At 44.2% G+C, this 17,165-nt stretch overlaps 1 protein-coding gene across 2 annotated transcripts in view; it reads left to right on the forward strand.

Moving 5' to 3' along the window:
- The window catches only part of MINPP1 (multiple inositol-polyphosphate phosphatase 1), a 49,794-nt gene extending 42,543 nt beyond the window's left edge, over positions 1 to 7,251 (forward strand). For both annotated transcript variants that reach the window (XM_050959526.1, XM_050959529.1), the window contains one exon: positions 7,015 to 7,251. Coding sequence is in view for 1 of the 2 variants with exons in the window: in XM_050959529.1 (XP_050815486.1) it covers positions 7,015 to 7,075 (61 nt within the window). In the remaining variant the exon portion in view is untranslated. The remainder of the gene's footprint in view (positions 1 to 7,014) is intronic.
- Positions 7,252 to 17,165: the final 9,914 nt, after the last annotated feature.

Raw genomic sequence — 17,165 nt, forward strand, 5'->3', positions numbered from 1 at the left:
GTAAGCATTTTGTTTGAACTCAAGCCAGGGAAAGGGAATGATTTCATTTGAGCCTGGCATGTACTGTGGAAAGTTGGGGGCTTTTTGGCTGGGCCCTTTTTATGAATCAGGAAGAGAAGGAAAGCCATTTTTTAATTTTGTAGGGAAGGAGGAAAGAGGGGCCATTCTGGTTCTAGTAAGGAGAACTTGTGATGCTCCTATTGCCTTTGATGGGAACTTTGCCTAAGTAAGGAGCTCAGATTTTATCCCATACAAATAACTTCAGTATCTTACCAGAAACCAAGAAAAAGTATCCAATTAACTATTGTAGACAGTATTTTAGATTGATTAAATGTAACAACAAAATGGTGGAGTGAAACTTAACAAAGCCCCCTTTTAAAAAAAACTATAGTTCTTTTCCTTCTCACCCATCCCGTTATTCTGACTATATAATCCAAAGAATTACTTTAATAATACATTCCTCCTGACAGTACCAAGACTTTCCACTTAATTATGTTAAAAAGCAATAAAACTATAATTTAAAAAAGTCTAGCCTTTTTTTAGATGCTTTCCAGTGGACAGAATGGGCATCACATTTGTTGTTTGAATTCCAATTCATTTTCAATTTTACTAGGGAAACCTTCTTACAAATAGACTGAAAATACATTACAGCAATAGAGAGAACTAAGGCAGGTCTTTGTAGGACAAAATGCAATCTTTATTTGAAGTTTGTCATGAACTTTTAAGCAAGACTTCTAAACTCAGCAATATCCTGCCATTCTGATACTTTTGTAAAATACCTTCAGCTCAGTGAATTTAACTCAAGTGAAATGTAACCAAATTAGCTGCCTGTGCTATTCTGATCAGAGCCCTAGCAGTACACAGGGGTGAGCAAATCAATAATTACTTGGCTAGGATATACTGCACCTTGATCAGGCTGTGACCTTTCTTCATGTAATGTGGGATAAAGAGGAGTGGCAACGATGAAGTATTATATGCCTCCTCATTCACAGGAACTTTGATACAGTTTCTTTGTACTTGGCTGCAACTGCTAAAACAATGTGAAAGCCTAGTCAGCTGCATTCAGGAGCAGTCTTCCTTTGGAGATGCACTTTCTCTTCTTGTTTATTCCCTCCTGTTCATTTCTCTGTGGAAGCAGAATTTGACACCATGAAGGTCAGTTTCCCATTTGTAGCAGAAAGCCATGACACCGAGTCAGTTTTTTGGTGTAACTTATTTACAGCTGAACACAAGTCCTGTTTCCTTGAACAGGCTGCCCTCCATCTACTCTGTTTTGCAGAAACCTCAGGTCAGACATTGCTGCCTTGTCCAAAGCAGCTGCGTTGGGCCTCTGTCTCTCTCCAGGAGACATACAAATCTCAAACACAACCAACTGCTTAAGCATACTTTGTGCATTTATTCCTTTTTCTGCCCCCGCACTATTTGTCTGGGAAAGTCCCAGTCTAAGGCTCTCCTGTTACTGTATGCTCTGGAGAAGGTGACCTGGCTATTGTCCTTTCTTTTACACAGCTGCTATGTAGCACCAAGCAACCTGAGAAATGTCTAACAGCCCTCAAAAGCATCATTTAGCCCATTCATTATCCCTAATTACTCTTTGGGTGCAGTTACTACAGGGCATCCCTAACCCATTCTATGGATTGTTTCGTCTTGGGTGCTTAAACATCAGTGATCCCTAACGCGCAAGCCATGAGCATCATACGTCATACAAATATAGCTAAAAGCCACATGCAATGCAGATATATAAAGATCAAACTAAATAACAGCTACTTAATGTCCGCAATTCATCAGAATGGCCATAGTGGGTCAGACCAATGGTCAAATACTATCACATGAATAATGTAATAGATTCTACCTCTACATTGAATTCTGAGTAGCCAAATACTTAAAGAAGAAAGAGGCACAACCACAGAATGAACAAAGATAAAACTGAAAAGAATCTACTGGTGTATGTAAGGAAAGATTAGAAACAGGCATTTTCAGAAACCCCACTCTTCTGTCTACTGTACATCTGATAATCAATAATTTTCCTAACAATTTGATAGATAAAATTGTTGAAGGGTTAAAAGAACAAAATGTACACTAACTTTTCAAATTTAAAAATAAAAACCAATTTTCAATGAAACACCCTAAACTGTGTGTCCAGGTATGCCAGAAGGACGACAGGGGATATTGGATGTAGTTTAATTCTGGTAACCTTATTCCTAAGTGTCTGGGAGTACCCGGCAGATCAAATTGTACCATGCAGGTAATTCCATATTCATTTACATATATATACTCATGGGACTGCTGGCATCCCTCTCCTTTTCCCTTCCCTGCTGCTAGGACCTCACCCCCCTCCTCAAATGAGAGTTAAGGAAGAGTATGAGGGAGCGGGATTTGACTCCCTGCAGTACCAATAGTAAGAGTGTAGAACCACCCCGTTTCCACTCCTTTAAAGAATACTTCTTTTAAATCCTTTACCAAACCATCTTCTCAGGGTATGGCTACACTTGCAGCCGAACAGTGCTGCTGCGGGAGCGCTCCCGCAGCAGTGCTTTGCAGTGCGAGTGTGGTCCCAGCGCCAGCACTGGGAGAGAGTTCTCCCAGCGCTGCAGGTACTCCACCTCCCTGTGGGGATTAGCTTACAGCCCTGGGAGCCATGCTCCCAGCGCTGGGGCACTGTTTACACTGGCGTTTTACAGCACTGTAACTTGCTGCACTCAGGGGTGTGTTTTTTCACACTCCTGAGCAAGAAAGGTGCAGCTCTGTAAAGCGCCAGTGTAGCCAAGGCCTTAGATTATTGTATCCATTCCCTATGGAGTACCTGCCTTGGACATCCGCCCCAAGCTTACATAATGAGTTGCAACATCATAGCCTAATTCCCCCTTTCATTTTTGACACACTTTTTGGGAAAAAGTTAGGGTTTGGCTACACTTGCAGCTGTACAGCGCTGCGAGTTACAGCTGTCTTCGTACAGCTGTGTAGGGAAATGCTGCAGTGTGGCCACACTGACAGCTACCAGCGCTGCAGTGTGGCCACATTTGCAGCATTTGCAGTGCTGTTAGGAGTGGTGCATTGTGGGCATCTATCCCAGTGTTCAAGTGGCTGCAACGTGCTTTTCAAAAGAGGGGGGGTGGGGTGGAGTGTGACAGGGAGCGTGGGGGAGAGAGAGAGAGAGAGAGAGAGAGAGAGTGGATTTTTGCAGCCGACACTGTGTCAGCTCCCTGCCTTGCAAATTCGGACCACTTCCCCCACCCCTCTCTCATTCGCTTTTAAATGCAAATAGCCTTCAGACCAGATAAGCATCTGCTCCAACGGACTCCCTCCCCTCCCCCGTCCCCCCCCCCCCTGCTCTTTCTCTCCTCAAGCAAACACTAGCTGTGGACATTCCCTGCCTGCCTCTGCTTGAGCAAACAGTAGCTGTGTTTGTTTTTTAGATAAGCAGCTCGGGAGCCCCGAGTTCACAACAAAACAAAGAGAGGCATCATAACAAAACAAAGAGTGTTATCTTTAGTTAAAAGCATTATGGGAAAATTCCAGAGGTCAGTTACAGCGTAGTAAGATTAATCACTGTTTACACTGGCACTCCAACGCTGCAGCACCAGCGCTGTTCTCTTTATTCCTCTCGTCCATGTGGAGTGCAACCAGCGCTGTAGCCAGGGAGATACAGCGCTGTATGTGTCTTGCCAGTGTGGATGGGGAGTAAGTTGCAGTGCTGTAAAGCCACTATCAGCGCCACAACTCTCCAGTGTAGCCAAGGCCTTGGGGAGGGAAGTGACTGAGGACACAGCAGAGGCCTTGCACACAAACTTGAGAGGTTGTTCCCTACATAGGAAGCATCATTGAAATGGGAACAAAGATGGGCCTGAGAAAAAGGAATAAAGAGGTTAGTGAGAGAAAGCAAAGGAGGGGAGAAAAGACTGCCAGGAACAGCATCAGAGATCAGTGCTTTGCTGCAGGGCCTTGAAGGCAAGGCAAGAAGCTTAAACTTAATGGCTGTTTAAGAAGAAAAAGGATGGGGGGAATGCAGTGATGGGATTCTATGTGAATCATTATCAGTGCACTTTTTCATTAACTCTTTTGTGGGGGGAAGGCTCCTGCATGTGGTTGCGAGTCTGGCTGCAATAGCAATATTTAAATAAGTGTAACTGAGAACCTTGTGAGTTGTCAAGTTAAAGTCTTAACTGCATGAGAGGGTAACATGCATGAGAATGTGTGATAATCAGAGATACTTGTTTTAACAGAAGAGAGGAGCAAGTCAAGATTTCTGTGATTTCAGGGGGAGGGGCTGTTGTTTTTTAAAAACTGGGTGCTTCTGAATCAGGCCTTGGCTACACTGGCACTTTACAGCGCTGTAACTTTCGCACTCGGGTGTGAAAAAACACCCCCGAGCGCTGCAAGATACAGCGCTGTAAAGCCTCAGTGTAATCAGTGCTGCAGCGCTGGGAGCACGGCTCCCAGTGCTGCAAGCTACACCTGTAGAGGATGTGGTTTATGTGCAGCGCTGGGAGACCTCTCTCCCAGCGCTGGCGCTCCGACCACACTCACACTTCGCAGCGCAGCACTTTGAAATTTCAAGTGTAGCCATACCCTCACTCTTAGAAGCAGGAAGGTGGGACAGTATGTGCCCATTCATGGAAACTGCAAAGAATAATAAAAAAAAAAAGGCCTGAAAACATTGATTAGAGTAATTCATAAGTGAGTGGCATAGACCTTCCTTCCACAAACAGACAGGAGACAATTGCTTTTAAAAGGTAACTTGTTTTACTGCATGCACACGGCACTGTGCTCTAATGGAATTAGCAAAAATATAAAAGCTAATGAATTCTAATCTTGCCTTGGACATATCCTTGCTCTGTGACCCTGGGAAAGACATTGCTCACATGTATTTGTTTCTCCATTTGTAACGTGAGAATAATGCTTTCAGACAGTAAGCCCATAGATTAGATGATTATACAATGCTTTGAAAATGCAAAGAACTATATAAGTGTTGCTTATTATTATTAATTATTATTTTATGGCTCTGTTTTATCTATTAATCTGTACTGTGGAGCCTTGGCAAACTATTTTTGAGTATCTAAAGTGTTTGTTTGTTCTTTTCATAGCAATCACTGGTAGCAACAGGTACTGTTAAGGTTGCAAAATTTCTTTCATTATTACTTTTTCATGAGCTTTTAACTTTCCAAAGAACTGACCTTTTGGGATCAAAGTTTCGATGGGTGGTTTGTACCTCAAAAATGTTGGGCTTTTTTGCTTGTTTTTGAAATTTGTCCACAATCCTTTTAAGGTATTGTTGAGTTACAGGATATCAGGGAGAATTTTTTTCCCTTATTGTCATTCAAAAACTCTAATTGCACTGTTCTTGAAAGGGGTTAGAACCAGACCAGCAGAAATTTGAAGTTTGATATGGTCAGCATCTCTGATAAGATATGTGTGCTTTGCTTAGTTTCTGTTAATTTTTTTAAATTATACTTCATTTAAAAATCTCTTCTGAGCATGTAATTCTGGAAATCTTGTATTTCTGCAGAAGTGTGAATGAAGTTTTCACACACAAATTCAGATATGACTTTTAAAGTATATTTTTTAAAAACAGTGGATGGAAAGTAGGGTTGGTAAGCAGGAAATACAAGCTGGAGCAGTTCATTGTCAAAGCTATTGGCATGAGAAGGCATAACGCTGCTGCCAAAGTTATTACATGCATTCAATTGTGGCATAATTATTATAGGAACACATTTCATGTGTACAGTATTTGAACTATAGACAGTGCCATCCTCTGTGACTGGAGGAGCAGGGAGCTACTATAACCAGCATGCCTTGGGACCCCCTCTAGGTCCTTTCTGCCAGCAGGAGCTTGTGAAACCTGGGAGAACATCAACTTTACCTACTTCACTCAAACAGTGTTTCTCTCTGGTGACTCCTCCATTTCCTTTGCCATCTCCTCATAGCCCTTTATATACTGTTTGTCTCCTGCATGATCTTTCCCCGTCCTAAAACTCCAATCAGCAATGACTTCCATGCCCTTTTACCACCAGGAGTGCCTCTCTCAGACCTGTCCTCTCTCCCCACTCACACTTTACTTGGATCTACAATTAACTCCCATCCCCTGCCTGCACATCTCAGAACTGCTGCAGATAGATTGATTCATGAGTGTCCTTTTATGAATGGCATGGTGATGTTTTCCCTGGGGAACCACAGAATGTGGCTCTCTGTAGCGGGTGTTTTACTAAGTACAAAATTAAAGAAACTCAATAGAGATGAGCCATTTAATAGCAGTTTAAGTGTTCACAGATAACGCCTTCCTCACTTCAAAATGACAGACTATACAAGTCACTTAAATAGTGAAGCCTTTGATCAATGGAAGACTTGATGCTAGATAAACAAGAGTAGAGGGAGAATCACAGCTGTCATTGTTGTGGTAGTGTCAAAGTAGTAGAGAGCATTCCCTCATGGTATTAGCTTGCCTGCTACTTGCAGCAGTGGTGGACTTCTGCAGTGTAGCAGTTTCAGGCTGTTGCCTCTATTTGTTTTCCCACTTCACCCACCTGCAGAAAACATCACCTTTGCTTTCACAAATGATGTGCAAAACAGACCAAGCAAAAATAGCATAGGAGATGTAGTCAGTAATAATACTGCAACTGCTCTTCGGCTTTGTGCATTCCAAGCTGAGATAATTATTAAGGCAAAACTCTTTCCCTGTGGATATGATCAGGGTGACGTTTCATAACCCACAGAAGTGAGGAGATAAGCTTGGTCATAGAGAATCACTGTGGAAGTAGAAATGCTTAATGCCTGTCCTGTAGGGAGAACAGTATACAAGCCAAAGAGGGCAATTTGTGTCTTATGTACTTTTCAAGACCATCCTATGGAAACTGTCCTCTAAACCACTAGGGCTTTCATCAAAATGGTGCGTAGCATTCTTTTTGGTCGACGTACTCTGTTTCTGTGGGTGGAAAGAAAATGAGCAGGTAAGTTCCACCTGTTGCAGTGCTAGTGGTGGGGAGACCTGCCAGAGATTAAACTTTTGTGTTTCCACAGGGCGCTCTGTGTGTTCCACACATCTCTGCAGGATGCTATTCCTTGCACACCTCAGCAATAGTGACTGTTGCAATGGACTTGCCAAGACCAAACAAGTGTGCATGTGAGTAATAATCAGCATTTCTGGCCAGCTTCCATCGAGCAATACTTACACTCCTGACTGTAGATATAAGAACTCGCCTTGGGATGCTGTGAGAGCATTCACTTGGCTGACAGTTGGGCAGCATTCTATGGGCTACCTATTTTACTTTGTCCTGTCTAAATGTCCTGTTTAGTTTAACAATAAAAATGTGCATATTAAGATCCTCATTGAGTTCTTTGCCTAGAGAACTATAGCTGTAACATTGGCCTTTAAGGGTGGGGTGTTAAAGCAACAGAAAAAAATTGGATGATCCTCAGGGTTGCAAGAGGGAAATGAAGAATCGCCCTCCCCAAGAAAGAGATCTCACATTGACAACATATCAGATGTATAACTTTCTTTGCTTACTACTTGTAACCACAACAAAAGAGGTGCTGAGAATAATTTTGAACAATTACTGTGTGAGAAATCTACAAATGTACCCAACATTCTCTTAATCCTTCAATAGCTTTGTCTGAAATGCACCTTAAGGCATCTCCTAAATCTTATATAACTACTTTTTAAACAAACAGTGGTTGCATGAATCCCCTTATTGGGATTTTTGATCCACTCATGCAGTGTCACTATTCCAATACCTGTTCCACTACCTGTGCTGCTCTGTGGCTATGTCAAGGCTTGCTATAGAGTCTCTGCAAAATTCTGTATTACATAGATTTAGTATTGCTGAATAAGGTCTCTGATATATGTAACTTGTTTCTTTTTTTTAGGAATTATTAATTCTAGTGTATCAATCATAAAATCACCTTTTTTGCTTAATAATTGTACAACATTTAAATCTTGATGCAGTATCTCTAACAATGTATTTTTCAGGCACACATTTTTTTGCTATAAAATCAAAAAGAGTCTAAATTATTATAATTAATGGCAAAGAACTTCTTGCCACTTTCTGTGTAGCGTTTACAGAAATGGAGGACAATACTTGTTTAAGAAAGATAACACTTATGTCCTCACACAAACTCTCAGGCAGGTTGCTAGTGGTCAGTCTAATTCCTGGCCTATTACCATTGAAGGGGTAATTTAAGGAGGAATTCAAATGATCCTAGGTGAAGTATACTTGAGTCAACTGAAGTGCAGAATGATGCAATGAATGCAAACAGTGTTGACCTCATAAGCAATCCCTCCTTCCAGCTGCATCTCTGAGGGGACCTCCAGGTAATAGAGAGTAGCTATATGTTGAGGAACAAATAAGCTGTCAGTATTTCATATAGATGTCATTAGTAAGCCATCTGAAGAAAGAGCAATAGAAGATATTTTTATAACAGCAATGCCCATATTTTTCTGTTAAGGTATGAGTGATTCTGTAAAGCAAGCATTACACAGGTGTGAACCCAGTAGGCTAGGGGTAGGCAATTTTCAGTGGCACTCGCACTGCCTGGGTCCTGGCCACTGGTCTGGGGCGGGCTCTGCATTTTATTTAATTTTAAATGAAGATTCTTAAACATTTTAAAAACCTTATTTATTTTACATACAACAATAGTTTAGTTATATATTATAGACTTATAGAAAGAGACCTTCTAAGAATATTAAAATGTATTACTGGCACACAAAATCTTAAATTAGAGTGAATGAATGAAGACTTGGCACACCACTTCTGAAAGGCTGCTGACCCCTGCAGTAGGCTATCAACATCTATAATTTCTATATGTACAATCAAGCCACCTCTTAGGGCACTTAGTCCTGTTAGCAGAATCCTGCAGGCATCAGTAGAAATCCCATGATTTCAAGATTGGGCCTATAGCTAATAACTCAAGCAACAGTTTAACACTCTCTTTTCAGTGACATAGAATCACTACAGCATCATTCCAAATGGTTACATAATACAATCAGAATTGTCACATGTTTCATGCATGGCACAAGAGCTATGCATGCCCATCCATCCACTGTCCATACTGAATGTCATGCATTTGGAATGGCTTGCAGTTGCAGTCTCACAGCCTACTGAGCTGCAGTCCAGTGACCTCTTTCTCATTACTTCATTTGTTAGATTTGAGCTGCAAAAGAGCAGCACCACAGATGGTGGCAGGGACAGAAGATAATGGAGGACCTCTACTGGCCTCAGGCTCCCTCACTCAGCACTAAGCTGTCCCCCACAGATACTCCCATTTATCTAGCCCTTAGACACCCTCCAGCTCCTTTACAACACTTCCCCACTCACTTTCTCCATGACATTCATGATTTCATAGACCTCTATCATAATCCCCTCTTAGTCATCTCTTCTCCTGTAATAACCTTAGTCCCAGATTTGGACCTTAGCGTCCAAAATATGGGGGTTAGCATAAAAACCTCCAAGCTTAGTTACCAGCTTGGACCTGGTACCTGCTGCCACCACCCAAAAAATTAGAGTGTTTTGGGGCACTCTGGTCAGGTGCTTCAGGTGAAAGAGACATTAACCCTTAGCTATCTGTTTATGACACGCCCCCCAAATTGCAGACAGTGGGGAAGCTCACTGGCGGCGATTTCCTTTTAGAACTTGAAAATAAACAGATTAATACAACACATACACCTTTACATATACTCCTAAGTATATAACTAACAGACTTTTACATTTTAAGAACACTTTTTAACTACTGAATTCTGGGAAACTCTCACGGGAGAGTGCATCAGCAACTTTATTAGAAGCTCCTGTGATGTGTTGAATTTCAAAATCAAAATCTTGGAGAGCTAAACTCCAACGAAGAAGTTTCTTGTTGTTCCCCTTGGCAGTATGAAGCCACTTTAGTGCAGCATGGTCAGTTTGTAGTTGGAACCGCCGTCCCCAAACATATGGGCGTAGCTTTTCCAGGGCGTACACAATGGCATAGCATTCCTTTTCACTGACTGACCAGTGACTTTCCCTCTCAGACAGTTTCTTGCTGAGAAACACGACAGGATGGAAGTTGTGATCTGTTGCTTCCTGCATGAGCACTGCTCCTATACCACGCTCAGATGCATCCGTGGTTACTAGGAATGGCTTCTCAAAATCCGGGGCCCTGAGCACAGGGTCAGACATGAGCGTTGCCTTAAGTTGGGTAAAGGCCTTTTGACACTCATCAGTCCACTTAACTGCATTTGGCTGGGTCTTTTTGGTCAGGTCGGTCAGTGGGGCAGCGATTTGGCTGTAGTGGGGGTACAAATCGCCTGTAGTATCCGGCCAAGCCTAAGAAGGATTGGACCTGCTTCTTGGACCGTGGGACAGGCCACTTTTGGATAGCATCCACCTTGGCCTGTAGGGGGTTTATGGTTCCTCGACCCACCTGGTGCCCCAGGTAAGTCACTCTGTTTTGGCCTAGTTGACACTTTTTGGCCTTAACAGTTAGTCCTGCCTGCCTGATGCGCTCAAAGACCTTTTCCAGGTGTAGTAGGTGTTCGGGCCAGGAGTCTGAAAAAATGGCCACATCATCGAGGTAGGCAACTGCAAATGCTCCCAGTCCAGCTAGTAGACCATCTACCAGCCTCTGGAAGGTGGCGGGTGCATTACGAAGGCCGAAAGGAAGGACATTGAATTCATACACCCCCGCATGGGTGACGAATGCTGACCTCTTCTTGGCAGGTTCATCTAGCGGTACTTGCCAGTACCCCTTGGTTAAGTCTATTGTAGAGATGAACTGGGCACGTCCCAACTTTTCCAATAGCTCATCGGTACGTGGCATTGGATAGTTGTCCGGACGAGTTACAGCATTTAGCTTACGGTAGTCCACGCAAAAGCGTATTTCCCCATCTGGTTTGGGTACCAGAACCACTGGAGATGCCCATGCACTGGTAGATGAGTGGATTATACCCATCTGTAGCATGTTCTGGATCTCCCGTTCTATAGCAGCTTGGGCATGAGGAGACACTCGGTAGGGTGGGGTTCTGATTGGGTGAGCATTACCTGTATCAATGGAGTGGTATGCCCGTTCAGTCCGTCCTGGGGTGGCTGAGAACAATGGGGCGAAGCTAGTGCACAGCTCCTTGATTTGTTGCCGCTGTAGACGTTCCAGGGTGGTTGAGAGGTTCACCTCTTCCACGCCACCGTCTTTTTTCCCGTCGTAGTAGACACCGTCAGGCCACTCAGCATCCTCTCCCTGGACTGTAAACTGACAAACCTGTAAGTCTCTGGAATAGAAAGGCTTGAGAGAATTAACATGGTACACTTTAGGCTTTAGTGAGGAATTGGGAAATGCTATGAGGTAGTTTACAGCTCCCAGGCGCTCTTGGACCGTGAATGGCCCTTCCCATGATGCTTCCATCTTATGGGCCTGTTGCGCCTTCAAGACCATAACCTGGTCTCCTACCTTGAAGGACCGATCTCTGCATGTCTGTCATACCAGGCCTTTTGCTCTTCTTGAGCATCCTTTAGGTTCTCTCTAGCAAGGGCTAAAGAGTGTCGGAGGGTGCTTTGTAGGTTGCTTACAAAGTCCAGAATGTTAGTTCCTGGAGAAGGCGTAAACCCCTCCCATTGCTGCTTCACCAACTGTAATGGCCCCTTAACCTCGTGACCATACACAAGTTCAAATGGTGAAAACCCTAAACTGGATGTGGTACAGCCCCTGTAGGCAAACAGCAACTGCTGCAACACTAGGTCCCAATTATTGGAGAATTCGTTGATGAATTTTCGTATCATGGCCCCCCAAAGTTCCATTGAACCTTTCCACCAGGCCATTGGTTTGATGGTGATATGGGGTGGCAACCAAGTGATTCACCCCATGAGTTTCCCACAGTTTTTCCATGGTCCCTGCCAGGAAATTAGACCCTGAATCTGTAAGGATGTCGGAGGGCCAACCTACCCTGGCAAAGATGTCTGTTAGGGCCAGGCACACAGTGTTAGCCCTGGTGTTGCCTAGAGCTACTGCTTCCGGCCATCGGGTAGCAAAGTCCACTAAAGTCAGTACGTACTGCTTTCCTCTGGGCGTCTTTTTTGGGAAAGGACCCAGAATATCCACAGCTACTCGCTGAAATGGGACCTCAATTATGGGGAGTGGCTGGAGAGGGGCCTTGACCTGGTCTTGAGGCTTTCCCCCTTTTTGGCATACCTCACAAGACCGGACATACTTGGCAACATCCTTGCCCATCCCCTCCCAGTGGAAGGACTTCCCCAACCGGTCCTTGGTTCTGTTTACCCCAGCATGGCCACTGGGATGATCATGGGCTAAGCTTAAGAGCTTCTCCCGGGTACTTAGTTGGAACCACCAACTGTTTTTTGCGGCTGCCATTCTTCCCGGTGTCCACCAGAAAGAATTTCCTTGTATAAAAGTCCTTGGTCTATAACAACCCGGGATCGATTAGAAGAGCTGAGAGGCGGTGGGGTGTTCCGTGCCGCCGCCCAAGCTTTCTGAAGGCTGTCATCCGCTTCCTGCTCAGTCTGGAACTGTTCCCTTGAGGCTGGGGTCACCAGTTCTTCCTCAGACTGTGGACTTGGGCTTGGTCCCTCTGGAAGCGATGTAGGTGATGGGGTTGTTTCCGTTGCTGGTGTACCGCTCTCCGCTGGTGCACCTGAGGGTATTTCAGGCTCTGGCTGAGCCTTTTGGGTATGGCTGTCTGTTGCTTCTGCCAGTTGTGGCTCGCTGGCGCCCTCTGGCGTTGAGTTTGAAGATGTAGTTGCACTTGCTGGTGCTGGTTGCTGTTCCAGTTCCGGGCCTGGGACTGGAGATGCTGTGGCTGTTTCAGTGGTAGGCATGGAATCCGGGTCCACTACCTCTGTCTGGGTCTCTGGTAACACAGACGGGGCCTCTGTGGACGGCTCAGGAACAGGAATGGGTCTGGAAGCTTGCCTGGTTTGGCTACGTGTAACCATTCCCACTCTCTTGGCCCGCCTCACCTGGTTGGCCAAGTCTTCCCCCAGTAGCATGGGGATAGGATAATTGTCATAGACTGCAAAAGTCCACATTCCTGACCAGCCTTTGTACTGGACAGGCAGTTGAGCTGTAGGCAAGTCTACAGCTTGTGACATGAAGGGGTAAATTGTAACTTTGGCCTTTGGGTTGATGAATTTGGGGTCAACGAAGGATTGGTGGATAGCTGACACTTGTGCCCCCGTGTCTCTCCACGCAGTAACCTTCTTTCCGCCCACTCTCAAATTTTCCCTTCGCTCCAAGGGTATTTGAGAGGCATCCGGGCCTGGGGATCTTTGGTGTGATGGTGGTGTAATGAATTGCACTCGCATGGTGTTCTTGGGACACTTGGCCTTGATATGTCCCAGTTCATTACACTTAAAGCATCTTCCATCTGATGGGTCACTGGGCCGAGGTGAGTTACTGGAGACTGGTGAGGTTGAAGGGTAGGGTATCTGTGGCTTTACTTGGGTGGTATGTGGGGTCTTTGGCTGTCCTCGGTTGTAGGGTTTATGGTCTGTGTGCCCCCTGGGGTAATCGTTCCCCTTGACAGTAGCTTTCTTGCTTTCTGCCAGTTCCATCCATTTGGCTCCAATCTCCCCCGCCTCAGCGATATTCTTGGGGTGTCCATCTTGTATGTACCGTGTGATGTCTTCAGGAACACCATCCAAGAACTGCTCCATTTGTATGAGGAGGTTCAGTTCTTCCAAGGTTTGAATGTTGTTTCCTGTTAGCCAGGCCTCATAGTTTTTTGCAATGTAGTAGGCGTGTTTGGGAAATGACTCCTCTGGTTTCCACTTTTGGTTTCTGAAACGCCGACGGGCATGATCTGGGGTTATCCCCATCCTGTATCTGGCCTTGGTTAGAAAAAGTTTATAGTCATTCATTTGGTGCTTAGGCATTTCAGCTGCCACCTCTGCTAAAGGTCCACTGAGCTGTGACCTCAATTCTACCATGTACTGGTCTTCGGGAATGCTGTACCCAAGACAGGCTCTTTCAAAATTTTCCAAGAAGGCCTCGGTGTCATCACCTGCCTTGTAGGTGGGAAATTTCCTGTGCTGTGGAGCAATAATTGGCGCCGGGTTGTTAGGGTTGGCTGGAGTCTGTTGCTTAGCCTTTTCTAATTCCATGGCCTGTTGGTGGGCTTCCCTCTGGAGTTCTATCTGTCTTCTGTGGGCTGCCTCGTCTTCTGCTTGTTTCCTTCGGTGGGCCACCTCTTCTTCTTCTAGTTTTCTTTTGTGTGCTGCCTCTTTGGCTGCCTGTTCTCTTTGGTAGGCTGCCAGTTTGATGCTTTCTTCCTTTTCTTTCAGCTCCACCTCTTTTTGTCTTTTTTCCAGTTGTCGCCTGTGTTCAGCTTCTTTGATTTGTTCCTCGGCCTCCATTTTTGTCTTGGTAGACATGGTTCCTGTTTTCTTGTGTTGGGGTGCCCTCCGGTGTTTATCTTCTGAACTGCAGGTTCTCTGTTGCCTCCTGAAGTCTGCCTAGCAACAGTGCCTTTAGCTAATCTTCAATGTCAAGTAAACCTGAAAAACCACTTTATTTGCATTCATATAGTGCTGGTATGACTCTCAATGGGAGTGCTATTGTGTGACAAAAGACTGTTAATAGTCCTTAACGACTTCTGCTTAACATGCAAGCCACAAACTGCCAGAGAGAGCAGAAAAAAAAAAATTTCTCTCTGGTTCCCTTTTAAAACCAACTGCTTCTCTCTGCTAAAAAGCCCTTAGCAGAGAAAAGAAAAATACAATATTTCTACTGGCTTCTGGATTCTGTCTATCTCCCACCGCTGCTACTCATGTAATAACCTTAGTCCCAGATTTGGACCTTAGCGTCCAAAATATGGGGGTTAGCATAAAAACCTCCAAGCTTAGTTACCAGCTTGGACCTGGTACCTGCTGCCACCACCCAAAAAATTAGAGTGTTTTGGGGCACTCTGGTCAGGTGTTTCAGGTGAAAGAGACATTAACCCTTAGCTATCTGTTTATGACATCTCCAAGCTGTGATGCTTCTGAGGGAAATCTTTGTAAAGCTCAGAATTTTGTGAGCTTTACAAATATATTGTGAAATCACTGACAGTGGCCTTCTGCCAACTTCTAACACAGGGAGAGGAGGCCCAAACTCAAACCTCCCTCAAGCCAACAACTGTTGAAGAAGAAATTCTTTAAAATCATTATTACATCATAACACTTTTTCCCATAGAGTTTTTTTATATTATGTTTTTACTTCAAGAACAGAATTTACAATCAGACAATTAATACATTTTCCTTTGATTAATTTTTGTATGATATATTAGTGGGTGCTGATTCCTGAAAAACTTGTGGTCAAATTCATCCTGACAGCATAGACTTCACTGGAATTATATCTGGGGTGAATTTAGCCCATAGTCAGTAATACATACTAAAGGGTTGCACTATTTGTTGCTTGTATAAGCTGAGCACATTACACACAGCAGGACTCCTTTCATTTCTCCTTTTTCCTCAAAAGTTCCCATCTTATTCTGTTTCAGAGACTGCCTGTAAGCCCCCACCCATTCTCTCCCTTGTGTCATCCTCTCCTAGGGTGACCAGACAGCAATTGTGAAAAATCGGGATGGGGGTTGGGGAGTAATAGGAGCCTATATAAGAAAAAGACCCAAAAATCTGGACTGTCTCTATAAAATCGGGACAGCTGGTCACCGTATCCTCTCCCCAGGTTCACCCCTTCTTTCCCCATCATACCGAGTGGGACACAGAGCCCCTATCTACCCCTTTCTGCTTCCCTCCCATACCCTCACATTCTACCCCTGCCAGGGGCTGTGCACTGTGTGCCCACTTCCCACTATGTCAGGGTCTTCCATTCTCCTTCATTTCCAAGGGCTGTGTGGCTCCCCATTCCTTCTACTCTCCTTTCCCCATCATTCTTATTTCTTCCCTTTCTGATTGGGAAAAAAACCATTCACCCTTTAAACTCTTTTGGGAGGATGGGCAGAGCTGAAATGAGGTGGTGATAAGTTTTTTAATGGTGGCCATCAACTGGTCCTTAGATCTGTAGACAGTTACAGACCTGTTTGAAGTTGGTGGGTCTACTAACTAGATGCTAGGGGCTCTGCACTTTCCCCATTTCCCCTTCCAGTTTTCTGACTTTCACCAGAATTAATAGGGTTCTACTCATTGACACCTAGAACATCTCTGAAATGTTGAAACTGAATAGATGTGGTTTTCAAAATCTACCACATTACATTCAACCAGCCAGAGAAATGTCATCAAGTTGAGTATAGGTCCTTGGTTTGCTCAGCCAAGAATGGGCTAAATTAAATTATGACTTTGAGAAAGGTTGTGATTGGGTCAGAAAATGTGTGGAAATAGTAACAATACAAACATAATTTAGAAATTGCTATACTGGATCAGGCAGTGGCCAGTTTAGTCCAGTGTCTTGTCTCTGACGGTGACCAGTACCAGACACTTCAGCAGATGTCCTGACCAGGCATTCATGGAATTATCTGTCGTTTGGGAAAATGTCTTTCTAATCAATTAGAGGTTGGCGTTTATCATAAAGTATAAAGATTAATAGCCCACATTTCCTAATTATACATGTTCTCATCTATTCAAACATCCAGTCCATTTTTGAATCCAGCTAAGCTCTTGGCCTCAATGTTTTCTAATGGAAGAGAGTTGCACAGGCTACCTGTGCATTGTGGAAAAGTTAGAACTCATCAGACATGAACTGGTCATCCATATTCCTTTGTACTAATCAGGTCAATGTTCTCCGTTAGTAGCCATTGCATACTGCTATCTGATTTCAATTTTGAGGGCATGTCACAGCCCTATGTTACCAGTTCATTTGTATGATCAATGAGTGAATCTCCATTTTTTCCCCCTCCCTGGTGAAGGGTGAGAGTGGGATAATGAAAGAAGCAGAGCACTTGCTCCTTTGGTCTAACACTTTGTTAGAGGGAATGGTTTCAGCCAACACAGGACCACAAACCTGCCAAATACCATGGAAACCTCTAGACAGGATCTCTGTGCAGTTGGGACAGGTGAGCAAGGAGCCAGGCAAGGGAACTGCTGCTCTCTGTAGTATCATTCCCTTTCAAATCTGTAGTAATTTCCCTGTAAAAGACAACTCTGACAGTCTGTATTATCTAACTTTACACAGATTTCTACTTGCAGGAGGTGGCTTGAGCCTGTAATGCCTTTGCCAGTGTCTTTCATTCCTAAGTCTTAATTGAAAACGCTATTGTGGAT

The sequence above is a fragment of the Gopherus flavomarginatus genome, chromosome 6 (assembly GCF_025201925.1).
Source record: "Gopherus flavomarginatus isolate rGopFla2 chromosome 6, rGopFla2.mat.asm, whole genome shotgun sequence".
NCBI lineage: Eukaryota > Metazoa > Chordata > Testudines > Testudinidae > Gopherus > Gopherus flavomarginatus.